Source organism: Ranitomeya imitator, chromosome 1 (assembly GCF_032444005.1).
Source record: "Ranitomeya imitator isolate aRanImi1 chromosome 1, aRanImi1.pri, whole genome shotgun sequence".
Classification (NCBI taxonomy): Eukaryota; Metazoa; Chordata; class Amphibia; order Anura; family Dendrobatidae; genus Ranitomeya; species Ranitomeya imitator.
In genome coordinates, this window is record NC_091282.1 from 903207813 (window position 1) to 903231032 (window position 23220).

General features: G+C 43.9%; 1 protein-coding gene across 4 annotated transcripts in view; it reads left to right on the plus strand.

The window, feature by feature from the left end:
- The window catches only part of AFF1 (ALF transcription elongation factor 1), a 110204-nt gene that overhangs the window by 19781 nt on the left and 67203 nt on the right, over window positions 1-23220 (plus strand). For 2 of the 4 annotated variants that reach the window (XM_069743376.1, XM_069743374.1), the window contains 2 exons: window positions 3113-3236; window positions 3753-4577. In XM_069743376.1, the coding sequence (XP_069599477.1) occupies window positions 3113-3236; window positions 3753-4577 (949 nt within the window). The remainder of the gene's footprint in view (window positions 1-3112; window positions 3237-3752; window positions 4578-23220) is intronic. The other 2 variants (XM_069743377.1, XM_069743375.1) reach the window with 1 other exon arrangement.

The window sequence follows — 23220 nt, forward strand, 5'->3', positions numbered from 1 at the left end:
TGGAGAAATATGCCTTCTGAGGTGTATAGCAGCTGGTTACTTCACTCTCCCCATTCAGAACAAACATTCAGCCAAACCGAGCAGACATGTTCAGCTAGTGTAGGTGCATGGGCACCTTACCCATTACTCTAGTTTCAGATTTGCTTTGATGGGGCTTAATTGACCTTTAAAACCTTGAATACAATTTCTAAAGGACCCCATGCGGAACAGGTTATAGCTGTGGTCTGAATAATATAAAACAACTGCTGTTAAACTCTTCTGGTGGCAGCTAATCTCACCAAGAGCAATAGGGTCTGCAGTCTGAGATTGTACCCATTGGCCTCTTCTGTTGGGGTAGAATCTGGATTGCCCCATACACCAGCTGAGAACGCTGATATTGGGGGGGTTCATCTGATATTGCTCTGTTTGTCGTAGGACTACAGCTACGTACTATTTTTCCTCTATGTGAATATACATATTTTAGATAAAGTTCTCTCATATTCTTATCTAACCCCTGCAGATTTACTGTACCCAGCTGCTGTTTTTCTGATAGTAATATATTAAAAGAGCAGCAGGTTTTGATAAGCACCATTAGGTGATGATGCAGAACTTTGAACATTATGAGCCTGGTTATACTTGATACTGTCCTGGTGTCCATTTCTTTTGTGGATTTTCTATATTTTTCTTTTAACATGCATGTCATGTAGAGTTTTGCTGTGTGTACTGTGATAGTATATCATATGGCAAGCAAGTTCACAGAGTTAAGCCACAGGGAATTATGTTGAATTAATTCAAGTCCTGTCTTGTACATTATGGCAATCATTAACCATTTGTTAGCGTTTTAGCCACACCTAGTTGCTTAAAAATCGTTCTCGACAGCACACTTGTGACTTGCAGATGTAAATCTAAATTCTTTCAGCATTTTTGCTGCAGATTTCACTCGTGCTAACGAGTGGGGAAAAAATCTGCCCCTATTTTTCACAGAGTTTTTCCTGCCAAGAGAAAAAATTCTGCATCTTATACTTAAAGGGAATCTGTCACCCTTTTGAGCTTTTTCATTTAATATTATGGGCATACAGGTTGTATACAGCTGAAATTATTCATACCTGTATGCCTCCTGGAAGTGGTCATGTTTAGTAAAAAAAAATCCTCTTTTATACCTTCGATCTTCCAGGCTATGGGGCGTAGGCTGTCCAGAAGAGAAGACTGCCTCCGATTTTGACGCCCCTTTGACTTCATGTGCTACTGTGTCTGAATGTCCGCCCCCTGTAGGTGTAGACTCCCCAAAAAAGTGCACGGCAGAGCGTACGTTCGCTTTGCCTTCACCATTACAGTGTATGGCCCTATCGGCACATACGTCCGGACCCTTTTATGCAGGGCCCTGACGGGGACACAGAACACAATGTGCAAGCACCCTAAGGATCTAACATACCAGGTTAAGCTCCCATAGAGAGTTTTGATGCTAAAAAGTGGATGGGATTTTGAAGAAATCTCATGTCCACATTTTTGTAGAATTGCATTAGATTTTTAAAGTCAGCAGGAAAAAAACACACATGACTGTATTAATAAAGTTTTGTCAAAGCCATATACTGGGAAATAACTAAAACAATGCAGCTTTATTTAAATAGAATGTAAGTCCGCAAGGACAGGGTCCTCTCCCCTCTGTACCAGTCCGTCACTGTAAACCTGTTTACTGTAAACGATATCTATAACCCTGTATGTAACCCTTCCTCATGTACAGCACCATGGAATTAATGGTGCTATATAAATAAATAATAATAATAAAAATAATAATTTAAAGGGGACCTTTCACCAAAATTTTACATATTGAACTGGTCACACAATATAATAGTGGCTGCTGTGTGGAAGAAAAAAAAATTGTCTTTAATTTCACCTCCGTTTCAGAGATATTGGCAATCTTAAGTATTAGTACACGAGTTAGCTTGTAAAAAGCTTGCAGTCACTATGTGGAATGAGACTTGTGAATCCTCCCAGCGCCCACACTGTGATCTGTGAGGATTCCCTGTTGTCAACCCCCTGGAGCGGCAGTGAAGTATGTGATATGCATAGTCCCAGACAGACACCATCACTTGTATTGAGAGAGGCTGTGCCCACTAGTCGGGTCTTTCCAGGACTATGCATATTGTATACCTGACCGCCATTCCCGGCGCCGACAACAGCGAATCCTTGCAGCTCACAGTGCGTGCGCTGTATTTTTTTTCTAGACTGGACATCCCCCTTTAAGTCCAAGTTGGCCTTTTTTTACATAGCAACTAGTACAGGGAGAAGTACATGCCCCAGTGAAAAGTATCTAATAACACCCACTTGGAATTAACTTTAGATAACTTATGTGCCAAATACTTTGCTAACATATCTGCAACAAAGGCAAAAAAAGGTTTTATTCTGCTCTGCAGCTGCTATTTCATCCTGTGCCCAGTTTGATATGAAAAATGTAACAAATACGTACAGTTAATAGCAGATGTCAAAAAGAGAGAAAAGGGCATGTAAAAAAAAAACCTACAAGTAACCTAATTTAGCTAATGCTGCCGAAAATCTGCAAAATCAAACTCCCCAGAGACATTGCTTTAATGATTTTGAAGTGAGCTACGCTCTTTTCCCGGCTCCTTTTTGTATTTCAATAGACAAGCTATCATGGAGGCAATGCTGTACTTGGAGAGGGATTCCCTGATCTTCACACCTCCTCGCATAACCACGCTGACTGTAAACCAGTAAGACCTGCGTATTCATGGATTAACAGATGGGCTGGCGAAAAAAGTGTGACCGACAGTTCTGTAGCTTTACTGAACTGACACTTTATAATGTTTAGATAATGCTTTTCTTTGGGTCTTTTGAAAAAAAAAAAAATGTTGTATGTAGGTTGAGAATGTAAAATACTGTATGTAAAGTTTTAAGAGAAATCACAAATATGTGTAGGTTTGTGTGTGTATGTATATATATATATATATATATATATATATATATATATATATATATATATATATATATATATATATATATATATATATATATTTTCATGTGTGAATATGCTGGTGTATATATTTTTATTCATAATCTGTGTACTTAATATTTTGCGTTATAGAATAGGTTACAATATATATTTTTATTTTCTCAGCAGCTTATACAATGAAGAGAGGAATTTACTCCGCATCAGAGAACGGGAACGACGAAGTCAGGAAGCTCTTGAAGAAAAAGACCCTTTCATTGACAATGCTCCACTTTTTCCAGAACCTTACAAGGTATATTTACCTACAGGATAACAAATTTCACCCCAAACAGTGGTGACTGTGACTTGACTTTCTACAGATGTTGAATTTCTAGAAAGCAACCAAAAATTACTCCCAATAGTCTGTTAGGAGAGCAGCTGCAGTTTAGTTTTAAGTTGCAAGATAAAAGGATTGGTTATTCCCTTGCCTAGTGAGAAGGCACCAGAGAGCAGGAAAATAAGGGAAAGCTGCTGTTTGGAAGATCTCACCAAGTCTTGAAGTCAGTCGGCAATTTCTTTGCAGCGTTTGCTTCCGTTCTGCAGTTAGTTACAGGTCTTTTTATTTTCTGTCCTTTCAGCTGTTGAGCATACAATTAAATACTGCCACTTTGTATAATAGTAACTTTAAATGTGAATACATAAATCATTGTGGTTGAAAAAATAGATTTTTTACAATGCGTTAATGATGTACAATAATAAATTGTATTGTGGTACAATGTGTTAAAAATGTTATAATAACTGAGCAGAATCATATCTTTTGTTTTCTCAGACAAGCAAAGGAGATGAGTTATCTAGTCGTATTCAGAGCATGCTTGGTAATTATGAAGAAGTAAAGGAGTTCATTGGTGCAAAATCACATGAGAACCTTATTGGCATCCCAGTTACTTCACAGGGACGATCTGATAAACTGCACCAAATTTGCAGCAACACCAGTCAATCCATCGACCCTCCAAAACTATCAAGTATGTCTGCAGGTCCTAGGAATAGGCCTCGAACAGCTCCTGAACTGTCCTCTGGTGAGCCTATAAAAACTCACGTTGAAAGTCATAGCCTTCAGAGTAAGAAGACACAGGAGCAGCGTTCTGGAATCATGTCTGTGGAAAAAAATGGAAAACAAGGTCAAGATAAACACTCCATGGGACAGTCCTCCTCACCAGCATCAGTCTTGGCCCTTTCCCCGTTGCTGTCATCCTTGTCCCCTCCTGTTGAGCCATTATCCCCGTTACATTCCAGCCATCAAAGTGATTCCAAGCCTCACTGTGGTCAAAGCCATGAAAAATCTTACAAGCGTGCCACTAAGTCCCCAAATCTATCAGACCCAGCTATCAGGGAAGGTTCTACCACTGTTGCCAACCTAGTGCCTTCATCACAAACCTTCCCAACCTATTTGACTTCAAAAACACATACGTTGCCTCCAAAGCCCACAGCCTATGTGCGTCCTATGGATGGTCAAGATCAGGCTCATACTCTTTCTCCAGATCTGAAGCTAATGCAAGAGGGCTATCATGAGGAGTCTTATGAAGGTCATGGAGATCTTAAACCAAATGCCAAAGACAAGCTTTCTAGAGTGGAAATGACTTCTGAACATTTTGAGGTAGGTTGTTATAGGGTTTTAACAAGCTTGACATAGACAGTAATTGTATGTCCTGTTGCTTGCAAGTATAGTTGATCTTGGAAAGTGTGCAAATCTCTCAGTAGAAAGATATACTAGGGTGATTAAGATACGGTATATATTTAAAGGCTTCATGTAACATTCGCTCTATTATCAAGTAAACACATTTGTCACCTTTGTGAGATGGAAATATTACAGGTGTAGACTTTCCCAGTGCAGTGAAAACATGCATCCAAACATTCATATTCTTCTTAGGTCACATAACTGTAATGAATTAGTAGCTGTAACTCTAGAATAGACCTCCCATTTTACTTGCAACTTATACACCATGTTACTTCTTATTTGGTACCTTCTTATGTTGGGACACATTAGGCAACATTAGGCCCCCTACTCATATAATTATGCTACAGAACACCTTCCCATAGTAGGATGTAATATAACTAGTGATGAGCGCAAGTAATCGTTACTTGAGTTTGCCTCGGTTGCTTGGGTATGCACATGTAACGCGGGTGCTTGAGTGACATGTTTGAATTCTCCTGTTTCGTGGTTGTTACAGTCAAAAAATATGCAGGGATTGCCTGTTTATCAGGCAATCCCTGCATGTTTTGCGGCTGTTGTAACAGCCGCAAAACATGCGTCTGCGGGGACTCAAACATGTCACACGAGCACTCGCGATACTCTATGAATAACCAAGCACCCTAGGCAAACTCAAGTATGGAGCACTTGAAGTCATCACTAAATATAACCTCCCTCGTCGGGTCTCCATGTAAAGGAACTGAGCACGTGCCGAACCCGCAGATGTTGGTTACACAGCTGACATCTGCCTTCAACAGCAGTGACTCGATCAAAGCTCCAATTGCTGCTGTTTAACCATTTATATGCTGCTGACAATTGTGACAATACGATCATGGGGTCAAAATAGCTTATGACGTAAGCTGTGGGGCTAGCTGAATGGCCCCATGGTGGCCATCTTGGTCCTTCTGCGAAGTCCAGCCTACCGGCTGTGCTGCTTAGGTCAATGTAATTTTCTGTACATACTGCAATACATTTAGTATTCCAGTATATAAAACAAGCAATAAAACAGTCACAGGTTCGATTTCCCTCAGGGGCTTTTTCAAAAAAATTTTTTTTTTTTTTTGCAGATTCGAATTGTATTTTTTAATACAATTTGAATTTTTTTCCCCTCAAACTTAAAATATACAAAAATTAAAAGTTCCCCTTTTTTTCACCCTTAAAAATAAATGGTAAATTTTTTTTGCCATTGCCTCTGTGAAGGTAAAAAAAAATAAAATAAATAAATTACCTGTGCAGTGAATGAAATAAATCAAAACTTAAGAATTACATGTTTTTGTTGTCACCACACCTCTTAAAAAAAAAAAAAAAAAAAAAAAAAACACAGAAAATAAGCCCTCACGCAGCTCCATAGATTGGACAATGAAAGGAAATGGTGACCCAAATACATTTTTAGAATTTTTTTTGTATCCAAATTATTTTCATAGCTTGAATAACAAAAAAAATAAATCTATGCATGGCATCTCCATAACTGGACTGACCTGGGGATTCATGTTGTCAGGTTATTTTTACTGCATGATGAATGCCATAAAACAAAAATTAAAATGATAGCTGAATAGTTTTTTTTTTCCCTCTCGCTGCACTTTGGAATTGTTTTCCCTTTTTTTTCATACATTGTATGGTAAAGTGAATGTTGTAATTCAAAACGCCAACTTGTCAAGCAAAACGCAAACTCTTATGGCTATGTTGATGGGAAAAGTAAAATTGCTGTTGGAAGAAAAGGGGCAGAAACTAAAGCACAAAAATTAAAATTGTCAATTGAGGGAAGGGGTTGAAATTTATAGTGTAGACTAGTCACGCTACAGAAAGATTGCTGTGTGTAATATGCGGTCTTGTTATTCAGTGCATATTTGCTGTAGTTCAGCAGTGCGGACATCCGTACAGTAAACCCCAAACTTACCCTTAGGCATTTGAGATTTTCTCCTGTACATAAAAACATAGATCGCTGTTAAATCGGATCCAAAATACTGATTTTCGTCAACTTGGTCAGGATAGAACACGTACGTGATTCCCAGATCTCTAAATCAGGGGTCCCCAACTCCAGTCCTCAAGGCCCACCAACAGGTCATGTTTTCAGGATTTCCTTTGCATTGCACAGGTGATGCAATTATTACCTGGGCAAGACTAAGGAAATCCTGAAAACATGACATGTTGGTGGGCCTTGAGGACTGGAGTTGGGGACCCCTGCTCTAAATGACTAGTGGCATTAAACTGCTGATCAGCCGCTACATGTTACCTGGTCGGCAGCCATTTAATGGCCTGTTTAGACAGGCACACCGCATTTATCATGCACATAGAACGATCAGTAATTAATCGTTGTGCGCACATAGGCTGCCACTGTTCTAGACAGTTTTCCACTTTTAAACAAACTAAAAGATTATTTCAGCTGAGGATTTAGCGTTTTGCTCATTTGTCCGGTGGTCAGCAGCCTGTTACATTGGGAAATGAGCATTCCTAGGAATACGCGTTCCTGAAAATTGCACAGTGTGAATAGGCAATAGGAGTTGTTACACAGCCCACAAAATCTCCCCACAAAGAACACGTGAACGCTCAGCCAAGACTTCATGTGTTAGGGGAGAGTCGACAGACTACGGATATCGAAGACGCATGGGTATCTTTAGGTCCCTGGTGTTGGCCATCCCTGGGCCCTATGTGGTCATACGCTGGTAAGTCACAGCCTCAGTAGGATTAGCTATCCCTACTGCCCTCCATTGTTCTTGCTGACATTACTAGGTAGCATTATAGAAACGGTTCTTCCTGTTTAGATGTTGGAAGTGAGTGACGGGGTTTAATTTGGCAAGACATCATAAGCCCAATAAAAATTCCCACGTGCTGCTTCATTCCGTTCAAGATGTTGTTGCTCAATTTTATTTTTCTTCATGTGAGTTTTCCGGAGTCTAGTCTGCTTCACTTGATTTCCATTACTATGATGTGAAATTTCAACATTAAATATGAGTGCAGAGGAAAAAGGAAGGGACCTGTGGTCTGGATATTGCTCACTTGTTGCTCTTGAGAGATGGGTTTCCTTGTGCTATTTAGCTTTTAGCTCCAGGGCTGCCGGAATTTGTGTAGGTAGAGAATGTTCTGGGAGCATTTTATGGAGCGCAAGTGAAGGAAGTCACTGATTCCATTGTTGTATTAATGACAGCAGTTCCTACTGTAACAATGCTGAAGAAAAGGCTCTGTGCATTTGGCATCCTTATTCAATGTCTCTTAATTATGCTTGTTTTAAAAAAAAACCTTAAGCAATATTCTGAATTGTGTTCATTTAAGAACGCTACAATTTTGTGTATATCACTGCCTTGCATATGGCTGTCTCCTCACTACAAGCGAACAGTGTGCAGTGACGCGGTTTTGATCAATCATTCAGTGTCATCATATCTGTAGTATAGATTTTGGTTGCCAAACAAAACTACTTGGTGTGCAAATGAGGGGATTCTTGTGCACTGTGTCGCACCATAAGTTTGCTCACTGAATACTTTGTCATATCTTCATTGACCGCTTTCAAGCGAGCGCCTCCTGAATTCAGCGGCTCTGCAGAGAGTCCCCCTACAATTCTGCTATGTGAGCACGGTTGCACTGCTTGTGTCCGAGCTGAGTTCAGGCAGCACTATCTTGAGCACAGTTAAACAGCAATATGGTAGTGGTTAGTATGTAAATTGAAGTGTTGTAGCGGTGCACTGAAGCCCAGTCATTTGCATAATTTTTCTTTTTCTGGCAAATAAACCTCAAATCTATACAAGTATGCTATTTATTGGAGCTAAGTCCCGTACACTTTTTTTTTTTTTTTAATCTAAGTGGATTAATCAGTATTTTGGGGGTGACCTACTCTTTTAAAGACCATTTGCTATTGCAGTTCTAAAAATGTAGTGTAATGGGAGAAAACAAATGAATGGCAAAAGGGCTCTTTAGCTTTAAGTTATTTGTTAGTGGGTTAAGAGAATGGTATAGAGTCTTTATATCCCAAATTGTTGCGTATTGTCATATTTTCAGTGCAGTCTGTAAGATGACGGCAGTGCAGTCTGTAAGATGACGGCAGTACAGTCATGGCCAAAATTTTTGAGAATGACACCATAATTATATTTTCACATGATCTGCTGCCCTCTGGTTTTTATTAGTGTTTGTCTGATGTTTATATCACATACAGAAATATAATTGCAATCATATTATGAGTACCAATAGGTTATATTGACAGTTAGAATGAGTTAATGCAGCAAGTCAATATTTGCAGTGTTGACCCTTCTTCTTCAAGACCTCTGCAATTCTCCCTGGCATGCTCTCAATCAACTTCTGTACCAAATCCTGACTGATAGCAGTCCATTCTTGCATAATCAATGCTTGCGTTTTGCCAGAATTTGTTGGTTTTTGTTTGTCCACCCGTCTCTTGATGATTGACCACAAGTTCTCAATGGGATTAAGATCTGGGGAGTTTCCAGGCCATGGACCCAAAATCTCTCTGTTTTGTTCCATGAGCCATTTAGTTATCACCTTTGCTTTATGGCAAGGTGCTCCATCATGCTGAAAAAGGCATTGTTGGGCGCCAAACTGCTCTTGGACGGTTGGGAGAAGTTGATCTTGGAGGACATTCTGGTACCATTCTTTATTCATGGCTGTGTTTTTAGGCAAGACTGTGAGTGAGCCGATTGCCTTAGCTGAGAAGCAACCCCACACATGAATGGTTTCAGGATGCTTTACAGTTGGCATGAGACAAGACTGGTGGTAGCGCTCACCTCTTCTTCTCCGAATAAGCTGTTTTTCCAGATGTCTCAAACAATCGAAAAGGGGATTCATCAGAGAAAATGACTTTGCCCCAGTCCTCAGCAGTCCACTCCCTGTACCTTTTGCAGAATATCAGTCGGTCCCTGATGTTTTTTCTGGAGAGAAGTGGCTTCTTTGCTACCCTCCTTGAAACCAGGTCTTGCTCAAAGAGTCTCCGCCTCACAGTGCATGCAGAAGCACTCACACACCAGCCTGCTGCCATTCCTGAGCAAGCCCGGCACTGCTGGTAGTCCGATCCCGCAGCCGAAACAGTTTTAAGATACGGTCCTGGCGCTTGCTGGTCTTTCTTGGGCGCCCTGGAGCCTTTTTGACAACAATGGAAGCTCTCTCCTTGAAGTTTTTGATGATGCGATAGATTGTTGACTGAGGTGCAATCTTTGTAGCTGCGATACTCTTCCCTGTTAAGGTACCTTCACACATAACGATATTGTTAACGATATTGTTGCTTTTTGTGACGTAGCAACGATATCGTTAATGAAATCGTTATGTGTGACAGCGACCAAAGATCAGGCCCCTGCTGGGAGATCGTTGGTCGCTGAATAAAGTCCAGAACTTTATTTCGTCGCTGGACTCCTGCTGACATCGCTGGATCGGCGTGTGTGACACCGATCCAGCGATGTCTTCACTGGTAACCAGGGTAAGCTTTGGGTAACTAAGCGCAGGACCGCGCTTAGTAACCCGATGTTTACCCTGGTTACCATGTCAAAAGTAAAAAAAAAACAAACACTAGATACTTACCTACCGCTGTCTGTCCTCCAGCTCTGTGCTCTGCTCTCCTCCTGTACTGGCTGTGAGCCGGAAAGCAGAGCGGTGACGTCACCGCTCTGCTTTCCGGCTCACAGACAGTACAGGAGGAGAGCAGAGAAGCAGAGCGCAGCGCTGGAGGACAGACGGCTGTAGGTAAATATGTAGTGTTTGTTTTTTTTACTTTTAGCATGGTAACCAGGGTAAACATCGGGTTACTAAGCGCGGCCCTGCGCTTAGTTACCCGATGTTTACCCTGGTTACCGGCATAGTTGGTCGCTGGAGAGCGGTCTGTGTGACAGCTCTCCAGCGACCAAACAGCGACGCTGCAGCGATCCGGATCGTTGTCGGTATCGCTGCAGCGTCGCTTAATGTGAAGGGGCCTTTAATCATGACTGATCGCTAGCCCTGTCCTCATCAACACCCACACCTGTGTTAATGGATCGATCACTAAAACGATGTTAGCTGCTCCTTTTTAAGGCAGAACTGGAATGATGTTGAAATGTGTTTTGGGGATTAAAGTTCGTTTTCTGGGCAAATATTGACTTTGCAAGTAGAGTAATTGCTGTTAAGCTGATCACTCTGACATTCAGGAGTATATGCAAATTGCCATTAGAAAAAATGAAGCAGTAGACTTTGGAAAAATTAATATTTGTCTCATTCTCGAAATTTTTGTCCATGACTGTAGATACAATCTGTGACACTTTCTATCTGGTTAGCTAAAAGCTGGAAATGTATTCAATTACCTATGAAGAAGTCCGATCTTTACATCTAGTACTATGGACGCCCCCCAAGTTTCTAAACACCACTGGATCCCCTGGATAAAATAGTCTGGATTATTTTCTGATGCCTTCAGATCTGTTGTCCGGCTGTCCAGCAAACTTGAAAGCTAATGCAAGAATCCGCATCTGTCAGTCTGATCAGAATTGGGGTATGTTTCCACGTGCAGGAAACGCTGCGTGTCTGACGCTGCATAGAGCCGCAGCGTCAGACACGCAGCGTCCAGATGTTACAGCATAGTGGAGGGGATTTAATGAAATCCCGTCTCCACTATGCGTGGTAACACGCACGCGGCGGCCCTGCGACTCCGGACATGCTGCGCGTCTTTTCAGATCGCAGCATGTCCGTATATCTTGCGGCGACGCTGCGTCACCGCAAGATATAGCACAGGGCCCTATGGTGGGGAGCGATGATGCCGGATGTGTGCTATGAACACATCCGGCATCATCGTGTCCCAGAAAGGGGGCGGGGCTTACCGCAGAGCGGCTAAGCCGCTCCGGCGATACCGCCGGCCATCCTGATCGTGGACACATACCCTAAGGCTGCATTCACACATCCGTTGTACACGTCCGTATGCTAAAATTGACACACAGACCTATATTCCGTAAAGTGTTTTTATGTACAACTCTGAAAAGTCGCATGCCACTTGTAAGGCTATGTCCCCACGATGAGGTTTGTGCAGCATTTTGGTCTCTGTATTTTTGCTGCATCCAAAACGCTGCGTTGTAATCACACAGGTAAGTCCCCATGTGCTCATTGAGCCATGCTAATTTACTGCATCTAATGGCTATGGGTGAAACTTTGCAGAAGCCTAGTGTCTCCGCTGCAGATAGTTGACATGCTGCAGCTCGTAAACCCGCACCGCTGGTGATTTTACACAGCGTTAAATAGAAGCACAGTGGGCATGGGATTTGTATACAGCCAATCCACTGTGCTTATAACCTATAACGCAGCGCAGGTGAGCTTGGTCCAAAATTCTGGATCGTGGGCACATAGCCTTAAGACGTGTGCCTCTTAATGACTCTCAGACGCCTCTGACTCCTCCATGCATCTTTTTCAAGACTGATGTTAACTTTTCTCAGCAGTTTATTGGAAACTGAAGCTGTTAGATTGCTTGAACTTTTAGGGTACGTGCCGATGATCAGGAATTGCTGTGGGTTTGACGCTGCATATTTCTAGAAATCCCATGTCCACTATACCTCCACAGTCTTCTGCGGATCACCTGCAGAGACGGACATGCGGCGCATCTTCCAAGTCTGCAGCATGTCAATTTTTCTTGCGGAGACACTAATCTCTGCAATAGAAATGTATTGAACGTGGTAAATCCGCATGGTTCATTGAACACATGCTGATTTACCTGCATTCAATACACTTCGTCCACAGCGCTTCTACTTCTGGATCTTGGGAACGTAGCCTTATCCGTTGACTTTTAACAATGGGTCATTGAAAAACTGATGAAACTTGGGGCTGCTCCAAAATCCACTTTTTCTGTTAAGGCTTTTTTTTTCCTTTTACTATATAAGTAAATGGAACATTTCAGAAGAAGCCCAAAAGATTCCAGGGTATCTTTTGAGCGTTTGTGCTTTAAAAATCGCCAGTGGTTTCCTCATGAAGGGAGTTTAAGAAACGTCCAGAAAACACCATATAAAGACGCCCCCAAAAAAATGCTCAAAAAATAAAACAGCATGTTGCAAAAGCGACTGGTAAACGACCAACAACCAATATAAAAAGAGGATTACTGGGCTACAAAACAGTTTCCTGAAGCGTGTTCTTCTTGGAAAAACTCTGCGTTTTTCCTCTGAAAAAGTCATTATGTTCATGTACACTAAAAATATGCTTTTATAGAGGGAGGCATTGACTTTTTTTTTTTTTTCTTCTCGTGCATGATCATTGCTGTGCCCCAAAATTTCCTAATAGATACATGCCCTCTGAGTAGCTTTGCTGCCCTGCTTTGGGAAGGGCAGCACGTTTTAATGACAGCTCAGAGAACACATGTTGCATGTCAGAAACAAACTTCAGCATAGTAGCCACTGACTTGCTGGCCTTCGTTATAAATGTATCCCTTTGTATATCCACACATAGGTACATACAGGTTGTGCAAGTGCAGGCAGATGAATTGTGGAATGTTTCACCCGGAGTCCAACTATGTAACTATTCATCATCTGCTGTGGTGCTGGATGCCACATATGAACAGTGTGAGCTACAGGAAAGATATAGATCTTGGTACCGTGTTAGCCAGTAGATAAAAAAATATTTGTGAGCTAGTCATAATCTGCTCTTTCATCACTTGTGTATTCCCTGTCTGATATTTTTTTTTAGCTACTTATCCTCATTACTTGCACAATGTCCATCCCCCTTAACACCCCAGACTATGACATCAAGCTAAAGAGATTTCCTCTTCCACATAGCTATTCACTAATTACATTTCCAGGGCCTATATGTCACCTGCAGCTGCTGTTTCCATTGTTGGCAGCTCCCATGCTTGGCACCAATCTCAAGCTGAGCCTTGTCTCCTGAATAGGCCAGCAGCAGAATGGAATTCTCCACAATGGATGGCTGCGCAGTGACTCACGTGGACAGTACTGTGCAGGCAAAGCTGCTCTTTATAGGACGCCCTTACATCTTAACTACCAGATTATTGCAGCAAGCCGATTCACGTCAGCATCAAGCTTCAGAGCTATAGTCTGGTATGACTGATGTCCTAATACCACATAACTCATTATGAGCTTCTGAGTGTAAACATGTTTGTTTGGGCCAAGTACCCATTTAAGGGGCAGTCACTAGGTTTTCCTTTTTGCTTATCTGTGCTTGACCTAGTGACCCGTTCTCTTTTGGAGAGCACAGATCCAGGATAAAACCACCTTAGAGTGATACCTGTACCACTGAGCTCCAGCCATGGAGTAGATATTTGATGACCTGACTACTAGAAAAGTGACATCTCATGACATAGTAAATAGGCGATTAAAGAAATACACATCGGTGATCATGTTACTTTGCTGTAATGTTGTTCGAACAGTAAGGTAACTCTTGTTCCTCATTGACGTTAGCAAAGAACATTTAAAGCCCTCTACTTTTCAATAGCTTGGTCTTGATTTCCCACCAGGGAACTGATATAAATGGTTGTTTTACAGAGATGACAATATTGGCCATTCCGTAGAGAGACCTTGACATCTGACACTAAACTCTGACTAAAATTTCTGCAATTGTTGGACAGTATGTGAACTTAGAATAGACCACACATGTCAAACCCTGGCCTGTGAGCCAAATCTGGCCCGCAGGGTAAGTGTATTTGGCCTGCTATGCTGGGAGGGTACCCCCTGAGTATATTTGGCCCGCAATGCACAATGCGTCCCCTGCTTAACATTGCACTTTCACCCGGTATCACACTTTCAACTAAATCGGCATCTTAGATGCCCGATACAGTTGAAAGCAATGATGGAGGAAGGCGCGTCAGGTGACATTCTCTCCTATCATTCCCCCTCTACTTCTGACTTCTCAGCCCAGCGGGCGCTATGAGGTCATTACAACGCTTCTGCTATACCGAGATGTATCAGATCAATGGGGTCTGGCACCTTGCCCCCCATCAGCTGTTCTAGGTGCCAGGCAGATGTTGGCGAGGCACCAACCGCACAGCTCAGCCAGTTGTGTAGTGGCTGCGGCCAGGTACTGCAGATCTCTTGATCGGAATAGGGGGAAGAACAGATGTATGAGCATGGTTTCCCTGCAAAAGTCACTGCTCTTACCCAAGAACCCACATCCCTTTTTGGATAAACCAGTCTCCTAAACACAGAATAAATTAGAGGTAAGGTACATAAGCGTGTGTGTATATAAGATACTGCCTGCATTCTGGCAGATTTCGGATACTTTTACATTTGAGCATGGGATGGTGTCTCTCACTTTGGGGGGAGGGCTGACATGGCTGTGGGAGGACTTGCACATTGAAAACATATAAGACAGAGAAAAATGACTGACCAAGTGCGATGAGTCAGGCCATTCATACGATGTACAAGGACCCAGTTAAATGGCAAATTCTCGTGTCCATGTAACATTTTTGTTCTGTGAAATCTCTCAGGAATACCCTCACCCCTTACCCCCCCCCCTCCTATCCAGAGAATATTTTCTTTGACAGATTTACATTTCCACAATATCTTACATATACACTATTAGGGGTGAGCGAACCAGTGGAAGTTAGGGTTCAACAGAATTAGGCCGGCTTCACACTCAGCGTATGAAAATACGGTCCGTATATTACGGCCGTAATACGCTGAAATGTCCCGAAAATAGTGGTCCGTAGCTCCTCCGTAGGCAGGGTGTGTCAGCGTTTTTTGCGCATGGCATCCTCCGTATGTAATCCGTATGGCATCCGTACTGCGTGGTTTTCTCGCAGGCTTGCAAAACCAACATACCGCTATAGAAATGATCCATGTGTCCCAAAAAGAAAAAAAAAAAAAAAAAAAATATATATATATATATATATATATATATATATATATATATATATATATATATATATATATATATATATATATATACTGTATGTAGACACATATATCTATATATATTACTATTTTTTCCAGCGCTATACAGCTTGAAAGCCGGTAATTCAATTACCGGCTTTTTCTTTCTCCTTCCTAAAACCCGACATGATTTGAGACATGGTTTACATACAGTAAACCATGTCTTCTCTCCATTTTTTTTGCAGATTCCACACTACTAATGTCAGTAGTGTGTATCTGCAAAATTTGGCCGTTCTAGCTCTTAAAATAAAGGGTTAAATGGCGGAAAAAATTGGCGTGGGCTCCCGCGCAATTTTCTCCGCCAGAGTAGTAAAGCCAGTGACTGAGGGCAGATATTAATAGCCTGGAGAGGGTCCATGGTTATTGGCCCCCCCCTGGCTAAAAATATCTGCCCCCAGCCACCCCAGAAAAGGCACATCTGGAAGATGCGCCTATTCTGGCACTTGGCCACTCTCTTCCCATTCCCGTGTAGCGGTGGGATATGGGGTAATGAAGGGTTAATGCCACCTTGCTATTGTAAGGTGACATTAAGCCAAATTAATAATGGAGAGGCGTCAATTATGACACCTATCCATTATTAATCCAATTGTAGTAAAGGGTTAACTAAAACACAAACACATTATTTAAAATTATTTTAATGAAATAAAAACAATGGTTGTTGGAGTATTTTATTCTACGCCCAATCCAGTCACTGAAGACCCTCGTTCTGTGAAAGAAAAAACATAATAAACCAACAATATACTTACCCTCCGCAGATCTGTAACGTCCAACGATGTAAATCCTTCTGAAGGGGTTAAAACATTTTGCAGCAAGGAGCTTTGCTAATGCAATGCTACTCCTCGCTGCAAAACCCCGGGGAATGAGTCTAAATATAGATCAATGAGCTATATTTAGCTTCATTTGCAGTGAGGCGCCCTCTGCTGGATGTTCATAGATCGTGGGAACTTATCTAGAAAGCTCCCAGGTTGGTTTATTATGTTTTTTCTTTCACAGAACGAGGGTCTTCAGTGACTGGATTGGGCGTAGAATAAAATACTCCAACAACCATTGTTTTTATTTCATTAAAATAATTTTAAATAATGTTTGTGTTTTATTTAACCCTTTACTACAATTGGATTAATAATGGATAGGTGTCATAATTGACGCCTCTCCATTATTAATTTGGCTTAATGTCACCTTACAATAGCAAGGTGGCATTAACCCTTCATTACCCCATATCCCACCGCTACACGGGAATGGGAAGAGAGTGGCCGAGTGCCAGAATAGGCGCATCTTCCAGATGTGCCTTTTCTGGGGTGGCTGGGGGCAGATATTTTTAGCCAGGGGGGGGGCCAATAACCATGGACCCTCTCCAGGCTATTAATATCTGCCCTCAGTCACTGGCTTTACTACTCTGGCGGAGAAAATTGCGCGGGAGCCCACGCCAATTTTTTCCGCCATTTAACCCTTTATTTTAAGAGCTAGAACGGCCAAATTTTGCAGATACGCACTACTGACATTAGTAGTGTGGAATCTGCAAAAAAAAAAATGGAGATAAGACATGGTTTACTGTATGTAAACCATGTCTCAAATCATGTCGGGTTTTAGGAAGGAGAAAGAAAAAGCCGGTAATTGAATTACCGGCTTTCAAGCTGTATAGCGCTGGAATAAATATTAATATATATACATATATGTGACTCACTGACATATATGTATATATATATATATATATCTCTCTCTCTCTCTCTCTCTCTCTCTCTCTCTCTCTCTCTCTCTCTCTCTCTCTCTCTCTCTCTCTCTCTCTCTCTCTCTCTCTCTCTCTCTCTCTCTCTCTCTCTCTCTCTCTCTCTATCTATATATATATATATATATATATATATATATATATATATATATATATATATATCTATCTATCTATATATCTATTCTGTGTGTACACATTTATTCTACCTATTCTACTGTAAGCTGTCAGTGTGATTTTACTGTACACCGCACTGAATTGCCGGCTTTTCTCTCTAACAGCGCTGCGTATTTCTCGCAAGTCACACTGCTTGTCCGTGTGTAATCTGTATTTTTCACGCTTCCATAGACTTTCATTGGCGTATTTCTTGCGCAGTACGGTGACAAACGCAGCATGCTGCGATTTTGTACGGCCGTAGAAAGCCGTATAATACTGATCAGTAAAATACGGCAGATAGGAGCAGAGGCATAGAGAATAATTGTGCCGTATTTTTTGCGAGTTTTACGGACGTAGTTTCTGCGCTCTTACGTCCGTAAAACTCGCAAGTGTGAAGCCGGCCTTATAGTACCAAGTTTGATTCGGGTATCTGTGTAACAGGCTGGATTAACCCCCCACCCCCACCCCCGCCCAGAATATACCCGGGGTTAAAGTGGCCTAGTCCAGATTATACCCTGGGTATATTCTGGCGTAGCCCAAACTATACCCCAGGGTATAAATTGGACTAGTCCAGTTTATACCCCTCTGGGCCAGAATATAGCCCTGGTATATTCTGGCCTAGCCCAAACTATACCCTGGGGTATAAATTGGACTAGTCCAGATTATACCCCTCCAGGTCAGAATATACCCCAGCTGCTGTAGATCAGATTTTTCAGCCTTTTGAGAACCATTGAGTGATATAATCAATAACGGGGCCCCAGGGAGCACGCAGCGGGCCCCAGGGACTGCATAGGGCCCCAGGCAGCCCACAGGGGCCCCAGGCAGCCCTCAGGGGCCCCAGGCAGCCCACAGGGCTCCAGGCAGCGCACAGGAGACTTAGGCAGAACTCGGGGCCCCAGGCAGCGCACAGGGGCCCCAGGCAGCCCACAGGGGACTTAGGCAGAACTCGGGCCCCAGGCAGCGCACAGGGGACTTAGGCAGAACTCGGGGCCCCAGGCAGCACACAGAGAGGCCCCAGGCAGCCCGCAGTGCCCAGGTGCCCCAGGCAGCCCACAAGGGTCCCAGATAGCACACAGGGGGCAGAGACAGTGAGCAAGGGGGAAATAGACAGAGCGCATGTCCCCTGTGCACTGTCTGGGACCCCCTGTGCGCTATCTGGGACCCACTGTACGCTGTCTGGGGCCCTGCTCTTGAGTATATCACTCAATCCTGTAAGGCTAGTTTCACATTTGCGTACAGTCGTGCGCATGCATACACTCAGTGAAGCCTTGACCACTGCTGCGCCCCTCCGGTTAAGCTCCGCCCACGTTCTTTTGACGGTCCTGCAACCCGCAGTGAAGGCAACAAGTTGGATTTTCTTGTGTTCACTGAATCGTCAAAACAACGCCTGCGGACGCAAACACAAACATCCACAGGGCCTGCGTACCCAATGATAGAGTACGCAGGCTGCATGCATACCTGGGCGGAGCTTAACTGGCAGGCGCGGCATTGGGCGGGGCTTCACTGAGAGCGTACACAGCGGTGCGCAAATGTGAAACTAGCCTAAGATGTCTAGGGCCCCTATGCGCTCCCTGGAGTCCATGTGCTGCCTGGAGCCCTGTGCGCTGCATGGGGCCCTGTGTTCTGTCTGGGGCCTTGTGCACTGCCTGGGGCCCCATTAGCTGTCTCTGCCCTCGTGTGCTGCCTGGGGGCCCCTGTGCTCTGCCTGGGGGCCCCTGTGCTCTGCCTGGGGGCCCCTGTGCTCTGCCTGGGGGCCCCTGTGCTCTGCCTGGGGGCCCCTGTGCTCTGCCTGGGGGCCCCTGTGCTCTGCCTGGGGGCCCCTGTGCTCTGCCTGGGGGCCCCTGTGCTCTGCCTGGGGGCCCCTGTGCTCTGCCTGGGGGCCCCTGTGCTCTGCCTGGGGGCCCCTGTGCTCTGCCTGGGGGCCCCTGTGCTCTGCCTGGGGGCCCCTGTGCTCTGCCTGGGGGCCCCTGTGCTCTGCCTGGGGGCCCCTGTGCTCTGCCTGGGGGCCCCTGTGCTCTGCCTGGGGGCCCCTGTGCTCTGCCTGGGGGCCCCTGTGCTCTGCCTGGGGGCCCCTGTGCTCTGCCTGGGGGCCCCTGTGCTCTGCCTGGGGGCCCCTGTGCTCTGCCTGGGGGCCCCTGTGCTCTGCCTGGGGGCCCCTGTGCTCTGCCTGGGGGCCCCTGTGCTCTGCCTGGGGGCCCCTGTGCTCTGCCTGGGGGCCCCTGTGCTCTGCCTGGGGGCCCCTGTGCTCTGCCTGGGGGCCCCTGTGCTCTGCCTGGGGGCCCCTGTGCTCTGCCTGGGGGCCCCTGTGCTCTGCCTGGGGGCCCCTGTGCTCTGCCTGGGGGCCCCTGTGCTCTGCCTGGGGGCCCCTGTTATTAAGAATGTCACTCAATGGTTCTCAAAAGCCTAAAAAAATCTGATCTACAGTAGCTGGGGTATATTGTGACCTGGAGGGGTATAAACTGGACTAGTCCAATTTATACCCCGGGGTATAGTTTGGGCTAGGCCAGAATATACCCGGGGTATAATCTGGCCTAGGCCACATTAACCCCGGGTATATTCTGGGTGGGGGGTTAATCTGGCCTGTTACACCGGAACTCTACCTGAACTCTAACCAGAACCCGAACCCCTATGGAAGTCAATGAGCATTTGAACGTTAATCTCTCTCTCTCTCGTCTTATTTCAGAGAGAGTTTTTTTCTTATATGTGACTGAGCTGTTAAGATCTATGGACCAGACTTAGATCTCATAAAGAATCTGACTCCAGAGCCTATTTTAAATAAAAGCAGTGTTACCAGTATGAGACATGTAGTGACTGACAGTCTGCTTTCATAGTTTTCATGTCTGACACTGGTAACACTTATAATTTAAAATATGCTCTAGATGCAAATTCTCAGTGAGATCCCTGCCCCACCCATAGATCTTAACAGCTCATTTACATATTAAGAAAAACATGGATTTCTCTGGAATTGGACATCGGATCGCAGATATCGGGTATCCAGCTTTCTTTGACCTGCATGCCCATATACAGGTCCTTCTCAAAAAATTAGCATATAGTGTTAAATTTCATTATTTACCATAATGTAATGATTACAATTAAACTTTCATATATTATAGATTCATTATCCACCAACTGAAATTTGTCAGGTCTTTTATTGTTTTAATACTGATGATTTTGGCATACAACTCCTGATAACCCAAAAAACCTGTCTCAATAAATTAGCATATTTCACCCATCCAATCAAATAAAAGTGTTTTTTAATAACAAACAAAAAAAACAACAAATAATAATGTTCAGTTATGCACTCAATACTTGGTCGGGAATCCTTTGGCAGAAATGACTGCTTCAATGCGGCGTGGCATGGAGGCAATCAGCCTGTGACACTGCTGAGATGTTATGGAGGCCCAGGATGCTTCAATAGCGGCCTTAAGCTCATCCAGAGTGTTGGGTCTTGCGTCTCTCAACTTTCTCTTCACAATATCCCACAGATTCTCTATGGGGTTCAGGTCAGGAGAGTTGGCAGGCCAATTGAGCACAGTAATACCATGGTCAGTAAACCATTTACCAGTGGTTTTGGCACTGTGAGCAGGTGCCAGGTCGTGCTGAAAAATGAAATCTTTATCTCCATAAAGCATTTCAGCCGATGGAAGCATGAAGTGCTCCAAAATCTCCTGATAGCTAGCTGCATTGACCCTGCCCTTGATGAAACACAGTGGATCAACACCAGCAGCAGCTGACATGGCACCCCACACCATCACTGACTGTGGGTACTTGACACTGGACTTCAGGCATTTTGGCATTTCCTTCTCCCCAGTCTTCCTCCAGACTCTGGCACCTTGATTTCCGAATGACATGCAAAATTTGCTTTCATCAGAAAAAAGTACTTGGGACCACTTAGCAACAGTCCAGTGCTGCTTCTCTGTAGCTCAAAAGTGGCTTTACCTGGGGAATGCGGCACCTGTAGCCCATTTCCTGCACACGCCTGTGCACGGTGGCTCTGGATGTTTCCACACCAGACTCAGTCCACTGCTTCCTCAGGTTCCCCAAGGTCTGGAATCGGTCCTTCTCCACAATCTTCCTCAGGGTCCGGTCTCCTCTTCTCGTTGTACAGCGTTTTCTGCCACATTGTTTCCTTCCAACAGACTTACCATTGAGGTGCCTTGATACAGCACTCTGGGAACAGCCTATTTGTTGAGAAATTTCTTTCTGGGTCTTACCCTCTTGCTTGAGGGTGTCAATGATGGCCTTCTTGACATCTGTCAGGTCGCTAGTCTTACCCATGATGGGGGTTTTGAGTAATGAACCAGGCAGGGAGTTTATAAAAGCCTCAGGTATCTTTTGCATGTGTTTAGAGTTAATTAGTTGATTCAGAAGATTAGGGTAATAGGTCGTTTAGAGAACCTTTTCTTGATATGCTAATTTATTGAGACAGGTTTTTTGGGTTATCAGTAGTGTTGAGCATTCCGATACCGCAAGTATCGGGTATCGGCCGATACTTGCGGTATCGGAATTCCGATACCGAGATCCGATATTTTTGTGATATCGGGTATCGGTATCGGAAGTGTAAAATAAAGAATTAAAATAAAAAATATTGTTATATTCACCTCTCCGGCGGCCCCTGGACATCAGCGGGAGGATCCGGCGTCCGGCACGGCTTCTTTCTTCAAAATGCGCGCCTTCAGGACCTGTGGAATGACGTCCCGGCTTCTGATTGGTCGCGTGCCGCCCATGTGACCGCCACGCGACCAATCAGAAGCCGCGACGTCATTCCTCAGCTAAAGTCCTAGAATGAGCGCCTTCTAGGACCTGAGGAATGACGTCGCGGCTTCTGATTGGTCGCGTGGCGGTCACATGGGCGGCACGCGACCAATCAGAAGCCGGGACGTCATTCCACAGGTCCTGAAGGCGCGCATTTTGAAGAAAGAAGCCGTGCCGGACGCCGGATCCTCCCGCTGATGTCCAGGGGCCGCCGGAGAGGTGAATATAACAATATTTTTTATTTTAATTCTTTATTTTACACTTTAATATGGATCCCAGGGCCTGAAGGAGAGTTTCCTCTCCTTCAGACCCTGGGATCCATGAGGATACATTCCGATACTTGATGTCCCATTGACTTGTATTGGTATCGGATATCGGTATCGGCGATATCCGATATTTTTCGGGTATCGGCCGATACTATCCGATACCGATACTTTCAAGTATCGGACGGTATCGCTCAACACTAGTTATCAGGAGTTGTATGCCAAAATCATCAGTATTAAAACAATAAAAGACCTGACAAATTTCAGTTGGTGGATAATGAATCTATAATATATGAAAGTTTAATTGTAATCATTACATTATGGTAAATAATGAAATTTAACACTATATGCTAATTTTTTGAGAAGGACCTGTATACTCTTTAAACTGCTTATTTTGTGTCAAGTCTGATGAACCGTTCGTTGTCTAGGTCTGTGATGTGTTGACAGAGCGGTGGCCTCCCTGCGTCCTGCTGAACCTGCTACTGTGCACAGTATATTCTAGCATGCTTACCCAGGTTATTCCGCTTGCTGGAGATGGGCACAGACACAAGAAGTGCCAGTCTTTGCTGACATCTCTGGCTGTTAAGTGTGCTGTTCCCATGACTTCCTGCAGGTCAATGTCAGGCCGTTGCTAAACCAATTCATTGTGCTGTCAGAGCAGTAGGCTTATAAAAGGTGCTGAACGCATTGTAAAGGGTGTATGAGTTTACAAAAAACCTCAAATATCCCTCGTTCGAAGTATATCGCTGCTGAATTAGCTATGTCTTGCTTTTTCTTTTGAAAATAATTTTTCCCTTTTAGTAAATTGAATCCCATATGATTCCTGTAATGTGAAATAT